The following is a 21717-nucleotide window of genomic DNA, read 5'->3' on the forward strand; positions in this document are numbered from 1 at the left end:
GGCCATTTTGCGAATGTATATAGAGTGTGTACGTTCACTTCAAAACATAGTTCCAATCTAAATGTTTCATAACGAGCAGTTGGAAAGTGCTATTTCCCTATATTTTAATTCTCAATGTAAACATGTCGTTTTGTGGGGTTATTTTGTCTAATTTTTATTGATATTGCCGATAAAAGACACGTAGAGAAACCTAGATTCATGCGCTCAGTTCATCTATGTACGGTGAACGTTTTGACAGAAAACCAGGGTGAGTTTGCTCTGTATTTTCTCTTGACTTGCTAGGTAAAATTGGCCATGCAAACTGTTATTTAATAATAATAATAATAATAATAATTTATTATATTCAAAGTGCTTTTGAATGAAAATCATTTGCAAAGCACTGTACAATTTTTAAAAAAACACATAGTAAAAGAGAAAATTGTACATAGAGATTAAAACATTCATAGAGATAAAAACATTTAGGTGCTGGTGTCGAAGTGTTCGATAAAAAGGTGAGTTTTAAGATGTTTTTTGAAGGCGCTGGTGCCAATGGGATCTCGCATCCAGGCCGGAAGTGAGTTCCACAGCCTGGGTGCCAAGTTCCCCAGGCAACGGTCTCCAAAGATGCCCCTTGTCCGTGGTATGGAAAGGAGCCATTGGTCCTCGGAAGACCAAAGCCTGCGGTTCGGGGCACGAAGACTGAGGAACTCCTTGAGGTACTCCAGGCTTTGGTCATTATGTAAGACTTGGTGCGACAGCAGTAGCACTTTATACTGGATACGTGATCTCACCGGCAGCCAGTGCAGCTCCTTAAGTACAATTGTGATGTGTTCCCTCTTTTTGGTCTTACTTAGAAGTCTAGCAGCTGCATTCTGATCTTTTTGTAGTCTTGAAAGTTTACACTCCGGTAGTCCTCCTAGTAAGCTGTTTTGAAAATCTGATCTTGATGTTACAAGGGCATTAATTACGTGGGCACAAGTTTTATTGTCAAGGTGTCTACGGATATTTGAGATTTTGTGAATTTGAAAATAAGCACCCTTGACCACCTTTGACACTTGTTTAGACATTTCCATATTTTCATCGAAAATTGCTCCCAGGTTCCTGACTAGGGCAGAAGCCTGGATAGCAGATGGTCCAATGTTAATGACCGGCAGTGGCTTGAGCTTTGACAGTTTACGTTTTGAAGCAATGATTAGAAATTCTGTCTTCTCATTATTGCCCTTGAGGTGGTTTAGGCCAAGCCACTCGAGTACATCACTTACACACGCATCAGCCCTGGCAACAGCATCCTGGAGACCATGTTCTGAAACATGGAAGCTGTCGTACAGCTGGATGTCGTCTGCAAAACCATGTCGCAACATTTGAAATGTCATAGTATAAAATGACTCCCGTAGCTTGTTTACATAGGAAGTGTTACCGTTTTTGGCTTTCTGTCTCGTTAAATTTGCTCAGTCATTGAGTCGAAGTCGAAGATCAAAACACACATGAACGCCATAGTACATTTTATACACAAAACGGTGTTGCAAAAAATTCTTCCCAATCATCAGAATGAAATAATCGTAATACTTCACAATTATCTATTACACATAAATGTAACAACTACAGGAGAATGACTTTGAAATCTAGACAAAACTTTGTTATAAGAATAGCCTCTTTGTATTTATAAACATCATCGACGTAATCAAAAGAAACTCGAATGCTAGATGAACAAACATGGCGGACCGCTTCACAAGAAGTTGACGTTTTCTCATGTTTCTTGTCAAAATAACAATGATATCCTACGCTTTTGATAATGACACTGGTAAGAGTACACAAATAATAGCGACGAAGTAGTCTGCTGGAATTGCGAGGTATTTTTAACGGACAATAAAACTGCCATTCTCAGTCTATGCTGATACGGAAAACCGTGAGGAGCTGCATGAACTGGGCTTATTTACCATACATTACAGTTACATACCCGATACCGGTACATGAACAAATGCAATACACTGCAACATATGTGCAGGGAAGTAAAGTATGCATTGCAAGCCATGTGTCTAAACTCTACCAAGGTGAACGTTAGTAAATAGGGGTGAACCTTTTCAAATTCAACTTTATTTTATCCCCCCACCAGTTCACTAGTTTTTCACAAAATTTTTGATCTTTTTTGTACATTGATGTTTTACCTTACCACCAACATGAACAGCAAGCCATACACTATACAGGGTTGTATATCCTCTCACAGTTTTCGCGTATCAGCACAGACTACTCATTGTTTTTTGTAACGTAGTCGGGAATGTTAATAATAAATATCTTATTTTGATGGTGTTTTTTTACGAAGTGCTATTTTTTCTCATGTTTACAGGATGATGCAGTCTATCTACGATTCATTCCGGTGGTCTCCACTGGCAAAGTGGTGTTGCTGTGCATGCTGTGGAACTAGTGACACGAAACCAATCAACCAGTCAGCCATGAGATTGACAGGATCGGGAAAGAAGATGCTGTATCTTAGCTGATTTGTCCTTCACGTTTTGGTCTTGTTTTACTGTATTATAAAAGTTGATTGAGTAAAGAAGCCTTGAAATTGAATAGGCATCTCTGAATTTTTATTTATTATAATATTAAATAAAGCTTGCCTATTAAACCTAAACTCTTGAACATGCAACCTTTAACCCTTATACTAGTGTCATGCTCTTAGGTCGAGTTAAAATTCCTACCCCTTTACTGTCGCGCTCGACCCTGGGTCGAGAGAGAGTAATGCCCCAGAAAATAAATTATTCACGGCGCAATTGGAGTCCTTTATGTTTAGTTTATCTGCCAGTGTAAAGACGGCACTGCGTCTGATCATTTGATACCAGGAAACCAAATTGTTTCTACATGAAAATTTCCCACAATTTGCAACTGAAAGTCAAGCACCTTTTCAGAAGAGGTCAGGCAAGAGGTAAGGTGATGTAAGAGACGTCATCATGCCTCATGTCACAATCAAGTAAGATACCGCATTGTCGCCTGAATGATATGAGACAAGAGGGTGATGTCACAATCAAGTAAGTGACCACATTGTAGCCTGATTGATATAAGAGAAGAGCGTGATATATGAGACGTTATCATGCATGATGTCACAATCAAGTAAGACTAGTCCACATAGGTCTCCCTATCTACCATAAACCTACATTCTGGTACTCGCATATGCTACTTGCTACATTTTCTTGCCATTCATCTCATTCCTTGCTATTAAATTCTGCCAGTGTAGCTATTCAGGCCGCCAGGCCTGTAGTTTTACAAAGTGCTATTTTTCTCATGTTTACAGGATGATGCAGTCTATAATCTACGAGTCATTCCGGTGGTCTCGACTGGCAAAGTGGTGTTGCTGTGCATGCTGTGGAACTGGTGACACGAAACCAATCAACCAGTAAGCCATGAGATTGACAGGATCGGGAAAGAAGACGCTGTATCTTAGCTGATTTGTCCGTCACGTTTTGGTCTTGTTTTACTGTATTATTGATTGAAGTTGATTTAATAAAGAAGCCTTGAAATTGAATAGGCATCTCTGAATTTTTATTTATTATAATATTAAACTGATCGACATAAGAGAAGTGCGTGATGTATGAGACGTTATCATGCCTCATGTCACAATCAAGTAAGATTTCGTTGTAGCCTGATTGATATAAGAGAAGCTGGTGATGAATGAGACGGCATCATGCCTCATGTCACAATCAAGTAAGAGACCGCATTGTAGCCTGATTGATATGAGAGTAGAGAGGGTAATGTTGGAGATGGCATCATGCCTCATGTCACAATCTAGAGACTGCATTGTAGCCTTATGGGAGGGAGTAGGGCAGTGTCACAAGAACTAATCTAAACCCAAGGTAATGAAGGGGAGATTTGCACTGACCTACTTTTATGACCTTCTGCCCTACTTTAAGACTGTTATAGCTAAATTAGTCGTGTTTGGTATCGAACTAAAGATAATGAACAGTAGGTTTGTGCTAGCCCATTTTCATTACCAACTGACCTACTTGGGGACGGTTACAGCGAAAGGTGTCATCCGTGTTTGATATCAAACTAAAAGTGTTTAAGGGTAGGTTTACCCTGATATACTTTTATGACTTACTAAACAACTTTAACACCGTTAGAGGAAGGCAGTCGCGTTAATGGTATCAAACTAAAAGTATTGAAAGAGCAGTTTGGCGCTGGCCTGCTTAAACACAGTTGGAGCAAAGGCACTGAAGGTATTGAAGAGCGGATGTGACAAAAGAACCCCTCAACTACTTCATTCACTGCAATTCAAATAAAACCTTCACAACTGTCATCCACCCAAGGGGCCAAATTCATTAGACGTGTGTAACTTCTCCCTGATTAGTTATAGGGCCTGTTCATATTCTGTGGAGATTTACATGAAGGACCTGAATCTGTCTATTCTGTAGTTAAACGCTGTTTTAAACTGAACACCCTTCATGAATTTGGCCACATTTGTCTAAGCTTGATTCCATCTAGTCTGTCCACATCTCCCTATCTACCATAAACCTACATTCTGGTACTGGCATATACTACTTGCTACATTTTCTTGTCATTCATCTCATTCCTTGCTATCAAATTCCGCCAGCGTAGCTATTCGGGCCACCAGGCCTTTAGTTTACTTTGGCAAGCAGCCATCTTGGAAACAATTTTTAGCTCAGTTTTGTGACGGAATATTGATATAAACTGCCCCAGGTAAGAAAGCTGCATCACTACCACACCACTTACTCTAAGATTGCAAAGTTGACATCAATCACGAAACTGTTCTCCCCTAATCCACTGCTAAGGACATGCATTAACCTTACCCGAGGTGAGCACATGGTCCATGGACCATTTCATTTCACAGGTTTGTGGTCTTTATTGGTAATAAAACATTTAGTATTATTACAAACTAGGTTGATGACGTGATTTTGCTGGTATCAAACAGTATTAATTGAACACATTAAGTGATGTTGCATGCAATCACTTACCAACAATTTAAACAATATTGTCGCAAATGAGACTGATTTTAAACTGGTGCTAAAACACAATGTTCTATTTATCACCTCTGTTTTACATTACACCCTGTCAGACAACAGCTTGTGATATTCTGAATTGACTGACTGTCTTGTCGTGCACCGTTAAAAACTTTAGTTTCAGGGATGGGTCATGCAATTCGGCTGGCATTACTTAATGGTAATGCAATGTACCATGAGAAATGCTGCTATCTGGTCAATGGTGTGGTTTTAACTAGAGACACCAGTAACTTTGAAAATATTTTATTTTGAAATAATGTAAGACAAATTAGTATGAAACTTCAAATGTATCACTGTTGGTACATAAAGGGTTACCGTTGTATCTATTGTATCTTAATCAGATAGATTTATGATCAAATAGTATTATTCAGGTATAAGAATAAAGAAACCTAGCATATTCATGATTAATGACAGGATATATTGAGCTATTTATAGAAGCTACAAATACACCAAACCAACAGGCTACAAATACCCCCAGGTAACTTGGTCAGAAATTTTAATAATGACCTCAAATGCCGCATACAACATTCTCTGCACTCAATACCGATCACCTGGACCATATCAATGTTCTGTAAAGCCCGTTACACACGAGGGACTTCTCACCAACTTAGTTGGAATTTTAATTCATAACAGGAATCCAGACCAGGTAACTGATACTTTGCCCGATTAGTTGGAGTTGCTGGCTGCACTACCGACTTGTTCTATTACTCGACGACATCTTTTGATTATATACGGATTTTTTTGTTTATATAAGGAGTGTGGGGTAGAAATTTCCCCGTGTGATTCAGTCAACAACATAGTTGGGCCATATTTTGACTCTTTATCTTAGCCTTGACCAAGGTTTTGGCCTAAATATAGTGCAGGACCTAAATATTGCTGGGATTATGTCTTCGTGTGAGTGGGTGAACTTCCAGTCACCTGTGCACCTGTTCTTAATTTTAAAACCAACTAAGTTGGTGAGAAATCCCTCGTGTGTAGCGGGCTTAAGTGTGGAAAATTCATACCTGCAAAAAGTTCGATCCCAACTTTTTTGTGCATGTGTCTGATTTGTTTACTTCTTTTAGCCAAAGCTCTCACATAACGTGTTGCATGATCCAAAACTATTTATGTTGTTATACTCAAGAATCACCTCTTTCATATCTATGTGCTAGGTTAGGCTGAATAATTCCATGGTTACCATAATATGAATCAAAAACATATTTGCCCGGGGTTACAATTACCCCATTTTACCTTATAAAGACTGTTTTGTCAAAACATCAAAGTTGTACAGTGTGAAGTTTCAGAACTATTAAGCAAGTATTAACGACGTATTTGAAGGAGCTGAGTGGGGTTTTGCAATGTTGCCATTGTGTGGTGTGTTGTGTATAGGTATACATTGTAAATGTGTAACAATGCACTGTGTACATTCTACATCACGCGCTAGCTCGGCCGGTCCATCATTCTTTTGAACAAAACGGGCTCAAAAGTAATGTTATTTGGCTCAACGACACACGAACATTTATCGTTGGTGGTATTTACTCTTCCATTGTGGCTTGCTTGACACATAAAACTTTCGTGCTGTTAATTTTTGGCCAAAGCTTCTACATTATCAGCGGAGAAAAAGTTTCATACATGTTTTTTACATGTTGTTTAGTTCCAAGTTCTGTCAGAGGAAAGTCGTGGCACTGTTGATTATTTTTAGGAACTTCCAAGAAATCACAGTGGTTATCAAATCTAAACAATTTGCGTTGATACGTGCGGTATATTCTATCATCTTCTGTACATACTCTTTCTTTTTTTAATTAGCTCACCTCTCTGAGAGGTGAGCTTTTGCTTTGGAGTGTCATCGTCCGTCGTCGGTTAGGCACCTATTCCATAGAGCTTTCCCCTATACTATACTATACGCGAACAATAGTTTCATCGTCATGCACCCTTTGTGAAGCCATTGTTCGCGTATAGTGTAGTATAGGGTATAGCTCTATGGAGAAGGTGCCTTAGCGGGGCACGTTTCGTAACTACTGGAGCTATTGACTTGAAACTTGGTACACATATTTCCCCATAAAATGACACCTGGGTGACTAAATTTCAGTCCGGTCTGATTCCTGATTTGGCCACCAGGGGGCTAAAACTGAAAACATAAAAAGTGTGATATGTCTCTTATTGATGATCCGTTTTCAATTAAGATTTTATGGAAGGTACTCCTAGCAAGGATACATCACATATCATACGGGTCTTTGATTTGACCCACTTTTCAAGGTCACAGAGGTCAAATGACGTAAATTGGCCGTTGGGATGTAACTTTGGCACGTTTCTAAACATCAATGACTATTGATCCCAAATTTGGTACACATGTACCCCTTAGTCAGGTGATCTCAGGGACCGAAGTTCGGTCCAATATTATTCACCACTTGACCACCAGGGGGCAAAATCCAAAAGCCTTAAAAATGTGATTATTCCTTAACTTCTTGCCCGATTGCCACCAATTTGATATCATGGGTACATCTAACCACCATACAGTATATGGCAGACAGGTTTTTAATTTGACCTACTTTTCAAGGTCACAGAGGTCAAATGGCGTAAATTGGCCGTCGGGCCGTAACTATGGCACGTTTCTTAACCGCAATGACTATTGATCACAAATTAAGTACACATGTACCCCTTGGTCAAGTGATCTCAGGTACCATAGTTTGGTGCGATTTGATTTGCTGTTTGGCCTCCAGGGAGGGGGCCAAATCCAATAATCTTCAAAATGCTATTAGTCCTTAATTACTTGCCAGATTGGCACCAATTTGATATCATAGGTACATCTAATTCTAACAACCATTCAATGTGTCACCCGGGTCTTTTTTGATTTGACCTACTTTTCAAGGTCACAGAGGTCAAATGTACTGTAAATTGGCCATTTTGGGGAAATTGTAATTGCTTGGACCGACATCAAACCTAACACTACATGACACAATACCATGCTCTTCATCCATCTTTCCTCCTCATGAGGTGAGCACAATGGCCCTGGACATTTCATTTCTTTGATATTCTGATCAATGATAACATAAAAAAATGAAATCAAAATGATGAAATTTAAAAAAATGATGTGAATTTCTATTCCTCTATATTAATTCATCATTGCCATTGCCATTGGTTGTCCCATGCAAGGGTGTCCTCAATAAAGAGGTTCTACTGTATATCAAATTAGAAGGAATAAAATCTCTTGGAATCAATGTAATAAAGTCGATCATCCGCTCAACACGCCAGGTGAGATGTCTAGATTCTTGTGATTGTTGAGGGGGCGTTATGTTGACACCATGTTCGTCATCCGTCTGTAATTTTTTCCATTTCCGTGTAATAACTTGAGAATGCTTTCACAGAATGGAATGATTTTCTCTGTGGAGATTGTCTATGGTTAGATGAAGGTTCCATTCGATAATGGGCGCCATCTACTATACAAGATGGTCGCCAGGGCAGCCATCTTGAAGCATTTAAAGGAGAACTCTTTCATGGAATGCAATGATTTTCACTGTGGGGTTGCCAATAGTTTGACGAAGGGACGCCATCAACTATCCGAGATGGCCGCCAGGGCCGCCATCTTGAAATCCATTTCCGGACATGCCGGGTCTGTCCACTACGTACTACTGGCCAACAGTTATGCGCACGGCTAAATTTCCCCCAAGTTCTATATTTCGACCACAGTCCCTTTAACCTTTTGGTCACACCTAAAAAAACAGATGGCAGCACTGCACTCAAATCAATACACACCTCGTCTCTAAGATTGGGTAATGCCAGCTATTTTACAATGAAACTGTTCCTAAGCCTAGTTGGGATCCAGGCCGCCTGGTCTATACCGGGTGTTGGCCGGGGTAACAATACAACCCTGCAGTAGCGAAAGAGTTATAGGAGAAAGCTTGCATGGAATGCAATGATTTTCACTCCAGGGGTTGCCAATGGTTGGACGAAGGTCCCTTTCGATAATGGGCGCCATCAACTATCCAAGATGGCCACCAGGCCAGCCATCTTAAAATCCGTTTCCAGGCACTTAAAGGAGAACGCTTTCATGGAATGAAATCATTTTCCCTGTCGGATTGCCAATGGTTAGACCAAGGTTCTTTTTGATAATGGGCTTCATCCACCAACCAATATGGCTGCTACGGCAGCCATCCTGAAATCCATTGCCGGGCATTTAAAGGAGAACGCTTTCATGGAATGCAATGAATTTCAATGTGGGAATTGCCAGTGGTTAGACGCAGCAGCATCAAATATCCAAGATGGCCGCTAGGGCAGCAATACAGTTGCTTCTGAAACAATCTAGGTATTCCTTAGTAATACGTGCCTGAAATTCTGACAAGATTCTCTAAAAGGACACCTTCGTTGCCATAGGATACCAAACATGATGAAAAGGGCTGATTTTGCTGTCTGGCCTACTGGAAATTCGTCAAAGACATCAATGGCGCACTGCTGTTTCAAACGGCTCTCAGTGCACCATTATTGCATATTTCATATTGATTTTTGTACCAAACGGTTCACATTGTTCATTGCTTCGTCATAGTTAATTCCGCCTTAAGGTCACCCTCAATAGTTTTTCCGAAAGTGTGTAATTCAGGATTTTTTCTCAGTTGCAAATAACACCCATTTTAAAATGCGTTTTGAAGGTGCTTTTCAAATAATGACAAATTGGCGCTGTACACTATTAGAAGGCCGTAATCTCCTCTTTCTACACAAACTCATTGAATTTATATAACAAATACTAGTTGGTAATAGCGCAGGTTTTGCTCCAAGCACTCGAGGCCTCCCCAAACAAAAAACTTCAAACTAGACCCCCGAATCACTAAATACTGAGATTTAGAAAAATGTTCTTCCAGATAAATCCAAAATACCGGTTTTCATGTGAAGCACCATAGCCAATACGCGAGAAAAATGTGATAAAAATTTAACTTAGTCAGTTCATTTTCGAAATATTTAGATTTTTGGTCCAAAACAGGAAAAACACACGAAACTGGACAGTGCAACAGCTGATCACCTGGAATGACACACACATCCCTACTTTGCCCTCATTATGATATTTTTGTCATTCCTATACCAATCTATTGAACTGCACCCTGTTTCAGAAAGTCTGCATGCCATGTCCCAACTCTTTCTTACAGGTCCTGGTTCAGTGCTAGATATAATAGGCAGCAGGAAATCCAAATTTTTTTAGGAACTACTGTTAGGGGTTGCAAGGCGGATGAATCCACGGAAACTCTTTAAAGGCACCAAAGCTGATAAGAATGCAGGCATGCTCGAAAAATATATTGTTCGCGTGCATGTGACTGCGGTGATGTATGCCAGGAAGCTTTTAGAATGCGTGCGGTACCCATGCAAGCTGATCTTAGGCTTGCTCGCAAAATCACTTGTTAGCACAACAATGCGTGCATTATCCATGCTCGTTCACGCGCACTTTGATCGCGATGATGCGCGCCAGCAAGGGTGATTTTGAGAATGCACGCGGTAACCATGCTAGATGATCGCGGCCATGCTCACGAAATCACTCATTCGTGCATGGATGTGCACAACAATGCACACCGCATCCATCCATGACAGTTCCTTCACGCGCACTGTGATTGCTGTGGTGCGTGCAAGCCCGGAAGTGCAGAAGAATGTTTGCGATCATGCTCGTGACATCAATGTTGGTTGCTCATTGCGCGCATCATTCACGCGTGGCCTTTAAACTCATGTTCACAAGGTGACCGCGATCACCGTGAACATGGTCAGTCATTTTTCTCCGAAAACACTTATATCCAAACGCCATGGTGAAAATTTCAAATACGTGCATGACGCGCAGGCCTCATAGGTTGTGAGCACTGTGAACAAAATCCATGCTTGCCGCATGCTATAAATTTCGAGTAGGTTGAAGGGTCATTACATGTAGTTCAAATGACTGAAACGAGATTGATAAAAAAACAACACTACAACGTTGTAAAGACGACGTTTCGGATATTTTGAATCCTTTTTCAAAGTCTAATGTACAGACAGGAAATATATGTTTATATATAAGTACAACAGAAGACCAAATGACTGAAACGACCCAAATCTAAGTTTGTGTCAGTTTTTAGGCTGACTTTTAAGTCTTCTGTTTTTCAGAGCCATGGTCGGATATGTATCTATCCTCCAGATTGCCAATTGTACTAAACTTCAACCCCTTCATATCTTTCTTTGCTGATCCTTGCAAGGCCAACATGGACCCGGTGAGCATTGATCTTTTTTACCCTTTTGCCTGATCACACAATGTCAAATAAAATTACAAGTAAACATAATGTTTACTTTAAACTCACAGGAATGCATTCATGATCTTCTAATGAAAACTTGCGGCAGGTTAAGATATTAAGAGGCAGGGGGCGTTCAATGAGCTGCATGTTTAGAGATGTGGGCATATTTTGACTTCTGTTTCAACTGGAATGTCTTATTTCACACCTGTAACCAATGTTGGGAAGACATACTCTCTCTGATATTGGGTTTTGAAACTTTTTTGAGACTAAGGTCCACGCTTTCACCTTGACTGAAACATGTATTCATCCTCTCCGGAAATGTGGCATAGTCAAAGAGGGCTAACTAAAATGTAAAGCCGTGGTAAATTGATGACTGCGACGGGTGAAATTTTGATAATATTTTCAATCTGTGGGGTGGGGGGGGGGGGGTCAAAGCAAAAGACAAAGTTCGCTTAATCACCAATAGGTGGCACGTTTCATTTCTATTTGAGATAAATTAGTGTGGCCATGCTCTGGCAATATAAACTGTGATATTGTAACTCAAATGCTTTACTGCAGTAATACTCTAGACTCAAGATGATTTCTCACATAAACACCATGTAAGAATACTCAAATAATGCACCGAATTCTCAAAACTGATGAGAACACAACTCTAAAAACCCTAAAAAGGTAAAAAAATATTCAACCAAATAAACTCAGAAGCTGCAGTACAAATAGTCTGAACTATGCTCCGCCCAATACGACTCAACTCTTAAGTCAGTAGTGATGACACATGCAGTGTGCTTGTGCACTGTATATACTCACATGTAACTCAACACAAACTGTGCACCAGAAATGCTTCTCAATGTCAACACAAATTGTGTACCAAGAGGCTTCTCAAATTACAAAGTTTTTCTTTTAACTCAAAATTCAAGCGTTCCTAAAACATGTTGTTTAGCTGATTAATCCTAGTATCGGGAACTCAAAAACTAAAAGTATCTTACATAAATACTTTAGTTTTACTCTGTTTTCTCAGGTTCATACTAGTACAAAGCTTACATAAAAGAAAGGCTGCCTTCTTCTTTCATGAAGGTAAGACAGAGTAAAACTTACTTCCATGAAAGAAAGGTGGCCTCCACCCATGATTCAGTATCCATTTAGCACAAGAAGGTTTGGTTAACTAAATGCAGGCTTCAACAGCACAGCTACCAATGTACCACTATTGTTTTGGTGCATGAGTCAGCAGATAAATGCAGTCCAATGCTGTGTTGAGAGGATCAGCTGTCACATAAAGTGTTGCTAAAAAAATCCTAGAAATCAATGTAAACAATCAAGCCATGTGACTGACTCCCTGGCAATCACAGGAACAGGAGGAGACAACCAAAAAAAAAGAAATTTCTTCTAAATTATCTTCAAGAATGCTCCAAGATATTGCAGGGAATGGCCTATTTTATGTCGTTCATACTCTACCCAGGTCAGACTTATGCATGTGTACTCTTATCGGACACACCCGAGGAAAAATTAATCTATTTATAATAGAAAAATGATTAGCTAGTTCACGTAGCTACACCTAGGCGGCGCCCCAATACAGCCTCTGCCTCGTGGAAGCCGCCATTACTCAGTACTTTTTCCTCTGCGCTTTTTTACACAACTCGCCGAGTTTCTCCCTGAAATTCTGCTAAATTAGAGTCGTCTCAGGTTAAAGAAGGACCTCCCGGGGACTCCTCTTGCTTGAAGATATTATCTGGACGCGGGTGAGATCTTTCCTTTTCATTTTCTCCCCGTTTTTTGTCTTTGTGAGTGGTTTTGATCCACTAAAAATTAAATCAAGTTCCAGTATCTTCCTTGGCTTCTGGTCACGTGACCCAAAAGAGAAAAAATAAGTTCACCCTGCTGCGTAGCTGTATATATACTTCACATTATCAGAATATATTAGGATGGTTCTATTCCAATCCTTCTTATCTTCTTTACTCTTTTCTCTTGGGTTTCCGCCGTGCCTTCTGGCCCTCCTTCCCTTCCGGATTGGTGATGGCTGGGTGTCCGGTGTGTCAGGGATTCATAGTCCCCATCCCGTTCCTTCCCCAGGTCAGGGTACTGACAAGTTAGTCCCTGTTGGGTCGGGCAGTCCCGCCCCTGGGGTGAGTTCTCCTTCTCTCGGTACTTCCAGGAAGAAGTTGAAGAAGTCTGTGCGTAGAAAGCCTGGTCGGGGAAAGACTTCGTCCCCCCTCCCTTTCCTCCGCCGGGACCCCCGCTCTTCAGCGGCGAGGTCCCCGAGGCTCTTCGAGGGTGTGCCCCCTGGGGAGTCTCGTCGTGGAGCATCGGTGCCCCTGTCTTAGGGATGTTCGCGAGACTTCGTCCGCCCCCCCCCCCTTCTTCAGCGGGCAGGACTCCTGTGGGGACTCTGGACGTTTTACGTCCCGATCCCTCGGGCAGCGCGGATCAGGGTTTGGAGTTTGACCAGTTTCTCCAGCTCTCCAACGTTGAGACCCCTGGATCCGCTCCCTGCCTTTTTAGGCCGGTGAGCTGTCCTTACAGATGTGCTCCCCGTCCCCCTCCGGGGCATTCGATGGGGTTGCGACCGCTAACATCCTTGGGCGTAACTGGCACTGCCAGTCCCCTCTTGATGTCTGCGGTTGCCTCGGGGGACCACCATCCCTTCACCATTGGACGGGCGGCACGCCCGACTCCTTGTCCCTCCCTAGGGACGACGGTTCCTCCTTTGGCGTCCCCTGGTGGTGCAGGGCCGCGGTTCACCGCCCTGTCCCTGCCGCCCATTTCCTTGCCGGGAGGTGTCCTGCTTGGTTTAGGCAGGGGCTTGGCGAGGGCACATTTTGCGCGGGTGAGGGATCCACGTGTCCCCCCCGCTTTGGGCGGGGGGACCGAGGCCGACCGTTTCGCCGGTACGCCCCCACCCTGTTCTGTCTGGTCATACTGGGGTTTAGGACGGGTCGGTTTCACAGACTCGCCCCCCTCCCCCCTCTCCCATGCCTGCCCCATGGGAGACCCTTCGGGACCCTCGTCCGACTTCATCCGCTGGCCTTACGGCTGATCAAAGGCAGATGATTCAGCGCCTCACGGATCACTTGGAGAGTAAAAATCTCTGGGATCAGGCAGTGACGCACCAGGGCGAGCGGACGGTGGCTTTTGACCTAGGTCATCAGCCTATGGAATGCGAATTATCCGACTCACATTCCCCTTCCGGCCCGGCCTCGCAGGCCGGTTTTCCCTCGGGGAGTGAGGACCCCACCATGGTTGCGGGCATGCGCGATTTTCGCGCTCTAGTTCGGCAGTATGTGCCGCTAGAGTCTTGTCCTCTCCCGACGGTTAACCCTGCGCTCGGTCAGGTCCCCTTCGATCTCTTCGGGGATTCCTCCGAGCAGGAACCGGACGCGGTCCCGGACTGGGCATTCAAAGAATTGCCCCCGTCCCCGGCCCTGATTCGAGCCTCGACTTGGTTGGACTCAGGGACACAGCTCTGTCCTGCGGGGGTCAGTAGCGCGCCTTGGTCTCGACTTTAATGTCGACCGGACCGTATCGTCCCGAATACGATCTGTCGGGATCTGATCCGGTGTCTTTGTCTCCTCTTAAGGATGACATTCAGCTCACCGGGTTGGTACCCCCCAAAGTCCGTGCGTCTCCGTCCGTCAAGGACCCGAAGAACGATGAGGCCCTGGCAAAGGAGGCTCAGACAGTGTTGTCCCTCTGTGCCCTGTCCAGGTCGTTGGCAGCCGACGCGTCAGAGAACCAGTGCATTCTTGCCCTGTCCCTCCATTGGTCTCTGCAGCACGCCAGGTGCCCAGATGCAGTCGGACCGCCTTACGGAGACAACTTCGGCCCCTAAGGCCGGCCCCCGCCCGCGGTCCTCTTCTTGGTCCACGTCAGGCAGAGAATCGACGCCCCCAAGGCTCCTCGGCCCTTCGTGGGTCCTCGTCCTTGCGTGGCTCTTCTTCCTCTCATGTCCCAGGGCAGGCAGAGACTGAGGCTCCCTCCCGCCGCTCAAATAAACGCCACCGCTCCTCAGGTAGGGGCGGTGGTGGCGCACAGCCCAAGCGACCCTTCCAAGGTAAGAGGGGTCGCGGGGGCAAACACAAGTGACTTTTTAGTCCGTCCTCCTGCGTCTACAGGTGGCGCCCCCACGGATTTCGCCGCAGGGGCAGGCTGGGCCATTTCGCGGCCTTTTGGGATCAGTGGTGTCAAAAAGACTCCCCCGTACTGGATATGCTCCGCCACGGTGTCCGTTTGGACTTTTCTCATCCCCCCCCCTACAACGACAATCCCCAACCCGGTTGTCCTCACCCTAGACCCTGCCAGGGCTCTAGCCCTGCGCACAGAGGTTCTCTTCCTCCTCCAGAAGGAAGCTGTGAGAGTGGTGGACAATCATTCCTCCCAGGCTTTTACAGCCACATCTTCTTGGTCCCCAAGTGGTCGGGGAAGTGGAGACTGGTCATCGATCTGTCCAGCTTTAACCGGTTCCTTCGGGTGCCCAGCTTCAAGATGGAGACAACCAGATCGGTAGCAGCTGCGGTGCAGCCCAACGATCTCGCTGGATCTTCGGGACACGTGTTTCACGTTTCTGTCTATCCAGATTTTAACCCTTCCTTCGGTTTTACTTCGAGGGAAAGGTCTATCAGTTCCAGGCCCTTCCTTTTTGCCTGGCTTCCGCGCCCCTTATTTTCACTACAGTCGTCAAGGCGTTCGCCGCGCCTTTTCACGCCATGCGCTTCAAGCTCCATTGCTATCTCGACGACTGGCTGATTCGCTGCCAGGCTCTTTGCCGTCCTGCTTCAGATAAACAGGCGAGCGGGGTGGCTTTTAAATTTAGACAAGTCCGAGCTGGATCCATCTCAGGACTATGTCTTCGTGGGTGTGCGGTTTTTCGCACACAAGAGGACCTCATGTCCCCCCCGCCGGACCGGATCCTCAAGATCTGATCATTGGTCGGGGTATTTCCCCGTCAAGACAGCGTCTCAGCTCGACAGTTTCTGTCCCTGCTGGGCCTGCTCAATTTCGGCACCTGTACATGCGCCCCCTCCAGCTTCTCCTCCTCTCGAGTTGGCGTCCCTTTTCGGACCCTCTCGATCGTCAAATTTCGATCCCGAATTCTCTCCTACAGGAGGTCTGGAGGTTCTGGGGGTCCGAGACGGAGCTCCTCCGCGGAGTGCAGCTCAGTCCTCTGTCTCCTCAGATGTTCTGTTCACGGACGCCTCCCTCTATGGCTGGGGCGCCCATCTGAACAAAGGGGACCTGACCACCAAGGGCACGTGGTCAGCGGAGGATTTGTGCCTCTCGATCAATATTCTCGAGATGCAGGCTGTCATCCTGTCGGTGAGGGCCTTCAAGTCTCGGTTAAGGGGTCACAGGGTTTCTCTCTTCGCCGACAATTCGACAGTGGTTGCTTATATCCGGAGACAAGGGGGGACGAGGTCCGACACTTTGTGTCGCCTCACTAGGGAGCTTCTGTAGATTTGTCGCCGCTAGGACATTCAGCTCCTCCCCGTCACATCCCAGGCAAGAGAAACATCCTTGCCCACGCCCTTTCCAGGGCAGACCGTCTGATCCAGACAGAATGGACCCTTCACCGCGAATGGTCTCCCGCCTGGCGGGGATGTGGGACGCCCTAGTTGTGGACTTTTTCGCGACTTAGCTAAACAAGAGATTTGCCCTGTATTATGCGCCTCTTCCAGACGAGGAGGCCTTGCGAGTGGACAGCATGTCGGCCTCCTTGGATGGCCTGAATGCTTATGCATTCCTGCCAACCCCTCTGTTGCTTCCGGTACTAAACAAAGTGGCCAGTTCTCGGGTCAGAGTTTGTCTGATAGCCCCGTGCTGGCCGAACCAGGCTTGGTTCCCGGTCCTGCTGGAGCTCCTGACGGACCACCCCCGCCGTCTACCATGGTGGGACCGTCTGTTGTATCACCCGATCGGCCGGGTCTATCATCAAGACCCTTCTTTCTACAGGCTTCACGCCTGGAGACTATCAGGTGTTTCCTCCGAGAGAAAGGCTTTTCGGAAGACGTTATCCATAAAGTCGCTCAGCCTCAGAGACAGTCTACCCTTGCTTCATACGACAGCAAGTGGGATGTCTTTCGAGACTAGTGTAGGGAGCACGGAGTTTCTCCGGTCGCTCCCTCTCTTCCCAACTTCCTCGACTTCTTGAATTTCTTATTCTCAGTCCAGAATTTTTTTTCGGTTCAGGGGGTAAAGGGCTATCGCTCTGCCATTTTTGGTCACTTTGAAGTTGGGCGATTCCTGGCATCCGTCTTGGGATGACGCTGTCTCATCTTTGCTTCGCAATATGTCTTTGGAGCATCCTCGTTTCATTCAGCTTACCCCCAAATGGGATCTCTCGGTGGTGCTTAGGGCTCTCATGAAGTTTCCGTTTGAGCCTATGCACAAGGCAGATTTTAAACATCTGACTTTTAAGACCGTTTTTCTTGTGGCTTTGGCCACGGTGCAAAGACGGTCCGAGCTCCATGCCTTAGCCTTTGATAGATTGGCTTTTAATGAGAGGGGTGTGGTCCTAGAATTTGTCCCAGGTTTTCTTGCTAAGAACCAGGCGCCGCACACCTTCAGGCACCCGGTTTTCATCCCCTCCTTGTCCGCTACGGTCTCTAGGGATCTCCCGGACAGAACTCTATGCCTGGTTTGGGCATTGAAGTTCTATGTTGATAAGACCAAAGAACCTGCCATACGCCTCGGCAGAAAGCGCCTCTTTGTGTCTTATCGAGAGGGGTTTACTAGGGAGATAGCCGCTGTTACGGTTGTTAGATGATTAGTGGCCACCATCCGGCTGGCCTATTCTATGACTCTCGTTTCTCCAGAGCTTCGCCGCTTAGGCGCCATAACGGCCCACGAGATTCGTGCCATCTCTACTTCTTGGGCCGAGTATAAGGGAGTGGCGCTAAGCGAGGTTTTAGATGCGGCTACGTGGAGTTCCCACTCCACCTTCTCCCAGTATTATATGCGCGAGTGTTCCGCGTTAACAGACGGTATGCTGTCTCTCAGTCCAATTGTCGCAGCTCAGCACGTGGTCTAGGTGTTTCCCTGCCTGGTCCACTCGTCGAATTTCTCCCTCTCCCGGTGTCTTCCTCCCCCCTTGAGTCTCAGAGGAGCGGGGGGGGGGGGGGGGGTCATAGATATTTGTGCAGGCCGTCATGCCCGCACATTTGCCCCGCGGGTATCTTGGGTTAAGCCCCCTAAGATTATTGGAGAGTTATTCCGTGGGTCCCCTTTTTTGGGTTCCCCCTATTTTAAATCGCAGCATTTCTTGTAATTCAACAGCGTACGAAATGTGCTGAGCGTTTACCATGTGAGGTAATTCTCCCCTTTTCTAGGAGGGGTGAGGTTCCCAGTTTGGCTCGCCTTTGTTTTTTCTCAAAGGGTCTTTTGGCCATAAGCCCGGGTTGCCCCCATGCTTATTTTTCTGGGTTCCCTTGGTCTCACCCGTTGGGTTCTGCTATGCAGCTCTGGAGACAGTTCACTTCATTACATTGTAAGTCACCGTTTACCCACCTTCCAGGGTTGGTGGTATTCGATGCAAAAGTCTGACCTGGGTAGAGTATGAACGACATAAAATTTCCATTTCCTTTAGAAATGTCATCAGCAACGGGACTTACTCTGGCGCTCGAGTAATTAGTCCTGAGTAATGGCGGCTTTCATGAGGCAGAGGCTGTATTGGGGCACCGCCTAGGTGTAGCTACGTGAACTAGCTAATTATTTTTCTATTATAAATAGATGAATTCTCCCTCGGGTGTGTCCGATAAGAGTACACATGCAAAAGTCTGACCTGGGTATAGGTATGAACTAATAAAATGACATATCTAAAGGAAATGGAAATTCTGCATTTCTCTGCATTTTAATTAATAACTCACAAAATCTCAGCAACTATGCATTTGGACCACAAATTAGGGCGAGTACATCCTTTCCCTGTACATAAGCATGCTAATTAGGTGATGAGTAAAGCTGATGCCACGGTCATTCTGCCTCGTTTCCATGTCGACCAATCACACACAGGCTATAAGCTAAGGTTTGGATTGAGCCCAGACATGGCCGCGCCCATGGTAAACAAGAATTTCAGGAAAGCAGGATTTGGTTGTGAATAGAGCTTCATTATCGCACCGTGTGCAGATTTTTTTCTGAAATGTTGCTGTTGCTGGAGTCACTCTACTCTAGTACAGGTAAGTTGCCACCATCTTGAAAAGCAGTACCGCGGATATAGAAAAGGAAATAATTTTTCGATTTGCAAAGAGGCTCTCGCATCACCGCCAAGCTGATGATTGCTGCCCTACACAGCATTTATAGTTAGGAATAAAATCACCATAAAACCCACCAGAAAGTGTTGACTTTTATTTATAAAGGTCATAGTTTATTATTTATAGATAAAATAAAACGTTTTATAAGAGAAAGTGGCATCAATTCGGCCTAAATAAGACTTACAGTCTGAACTGATGACGCAATACCAGTAGTATGACGTAGGATTATGAAACACCTGAATATCAGGATCTCGATATCCAAGATGGCGGCAGTTGATCAATTCCAGTGTCTGATATTTTTTTAATTGCGGCACTGTGTGAGTTTGCTGAGGGTCTTCACATTTTTTGCAGTTATCTTCTGCGCACCTGAAGCTGCATTTGGAAGACAGCAATTTGTGAAGCAATGATTTGAAGGAATATAGTCACATAGAATCAATGTATAAGTTGCCCAACAGACCAGGTGAGATGTGTTAATTAGATTATTGTGATTGGTTTAAGTTTTTTCTCATTGCCAATAGTTACTCAAAATTTTGACCATGATTGGAAGTTGAAAAAGACAAATTTGTCATGGTGTCCCTCGGCTTGGAATATTGGTCTGTGCAAAGTGCAGTTGCGATAAAACTACCCAACGAATCTCTGCGTTGGGTTCGGTCTTACAGATGAAGAACAATAAAACGATGATTTTTAGCTCAGCTGACAAAGTCAGCGGAGCTTGTCAAATAGCTATTCGATTGGTGTCCGTCCTTCCATCCTGCCATCCTTCCATCCAGCCATCTGTAGACAAAGTTGGGCATTTTGTAATCATACAACCGAGGCACTTCAAATCTAGTCTTGCTTATAAACACCGCAGAAAATGTTGCTTACGGAAAAAAATTTGGGCGATTCGACTCAAATTCAGCTCCCCAGGGGGCAAAATGCGTAAATGAAAAAACTATTTTTTGACGCTCTATTCCAGCAGATAAAAGCTTGAAATAAAGTTGAAAAGGTCTTCATGATACAGAAGTTTTGATATAAAATAGATTAGTGTCGATTTATATCACCAGTTGGCGGTAGTGAGCAAAACTGTTGTTTGACCTCGGATGATTCAGCTTTGAATTTCCCGCCGAGGTTACCTGGAGTACTATCGTCAAGAAAATGGCGGTGACATTTTTATTTTTACCGGAGCGATGATTTTGTAAGTGACAAATTTTCTTATTTAAGCCTTTACGGAAATATATTTTGGTACGAATCTTCACACATTTATAGAAAAGATCAACGAGAATGTGTTCAAATGCCCTCATAACGATGAGTTCAACGGAATTTGGTCAAAACAACGTTCGAATGGAGTCAACTTTCTTTGCGAAATTGAAGCGGCGACCTCATTATTTATCGTAATTTATGCAGATCTGAGTCCAGCTGATGGGTGATGTTCTGATTTGTGTTCAAACTATTGGAAACTTCGGAAATTAGTTCTATTAGTTCTACTATTCTGCCATTGATGTTGACAGCTAAAAGCAAAAAAACTTTGTTTATTTATCAAACTTTATCGAGTGTTATCAAATCGAATGGATGTGTCGATCGTCGGGGCAGATTGATATGTGGTTGTGCGTCCAAGGCGATTAGGTCATTCAGTTAGAGTTTGTTTGAGAAAGATCATGATCATGAAGATGCGTGTTGTGTTATTATAACCGGAAAATAAGTTGAAGTTATTATTAGTACTACGATTCTTACATGAGTAAAAAGTAGACGTTTTAAGCAACACAATAATGTTACTTCCATAAAAAAATTGTCAATTCTCCTTACCACTCACAGAAGCCACGCCATTGCTGTTAAGTTATGCAGGGGCTTAATCAATTACCTGCACTCCCTGTGGGGTGAATAACATTACCTTTTGAACAGCTGGCTGTAGGGGGATGATTGGAACAGCCGGTATACCTGCTGACCTGTTGAACCCAGGTTAATGTTATTTTCAATCCACGATTGCAGGTCACCTGATTTTCGAGAATTCGCGGGAAATGAAATTGTAAACAAACGCATGTGTGCAGTTCAAATGTACGGTAAACACAAATGTATTTTTGGTACTTTTGGTTGCTGGACTTGGGTTTTCCCGCAGTTAGGAGCTGGGGTCAAATTGGTGGTCTATTGTTTGGGTGCTGTTTTAGTCCGAGGAGCCCTTGATTATGAAGGGATTTTCAAATTAAGGTGACCATGGACATGGTCTTTTTATGTGCTCACCACAGCTTTCAATACTTGAGGTATCTGAAGAGGCGCGGGGAACCTGACATGGCCTTACTAAGGAGCTGC

The 21717-nt window shown here is 44.4% G+C and overlaps 1 protein-coding gene across 1 annotated transcript in view; it reads left to right on the forward strand.

The window, feature by feature from the left end:
* LOC135490653 (carnitine O-palmitoyltransferase 2, mitochondrial-like) overlaps positions 1-21717 on the forward strand; it is a 221037-nt gene that overhangs the window by 37440 nt on the left and 161880 nt on the right. The window contains exon 5 of the mRNA XM_064775962.1: positions 11079-11182. Within this exon, the coding sequence (XP_064632032.1) occupies positions 11079-11182 (104 nt within the window). The remainder of the gene's footprint in view (positions 1-11078; positions 11183-21717) is intronic.

The sequence above is a fragment of the Lineus longissimus genome, chromosome 7 (assembly GCF_910592395.1).
Source record: "Lineus longissimus chromosome 7, tnLinLong1.2, whole genome shotgun sequence".
Taxonomy (NCBI): domain Eukaryota; kingdom Metazoa; phylum Nemertea; class Pilidiophora; order Heteronemertea; family Lineidae; genus Lineus; species Lineus longissimus.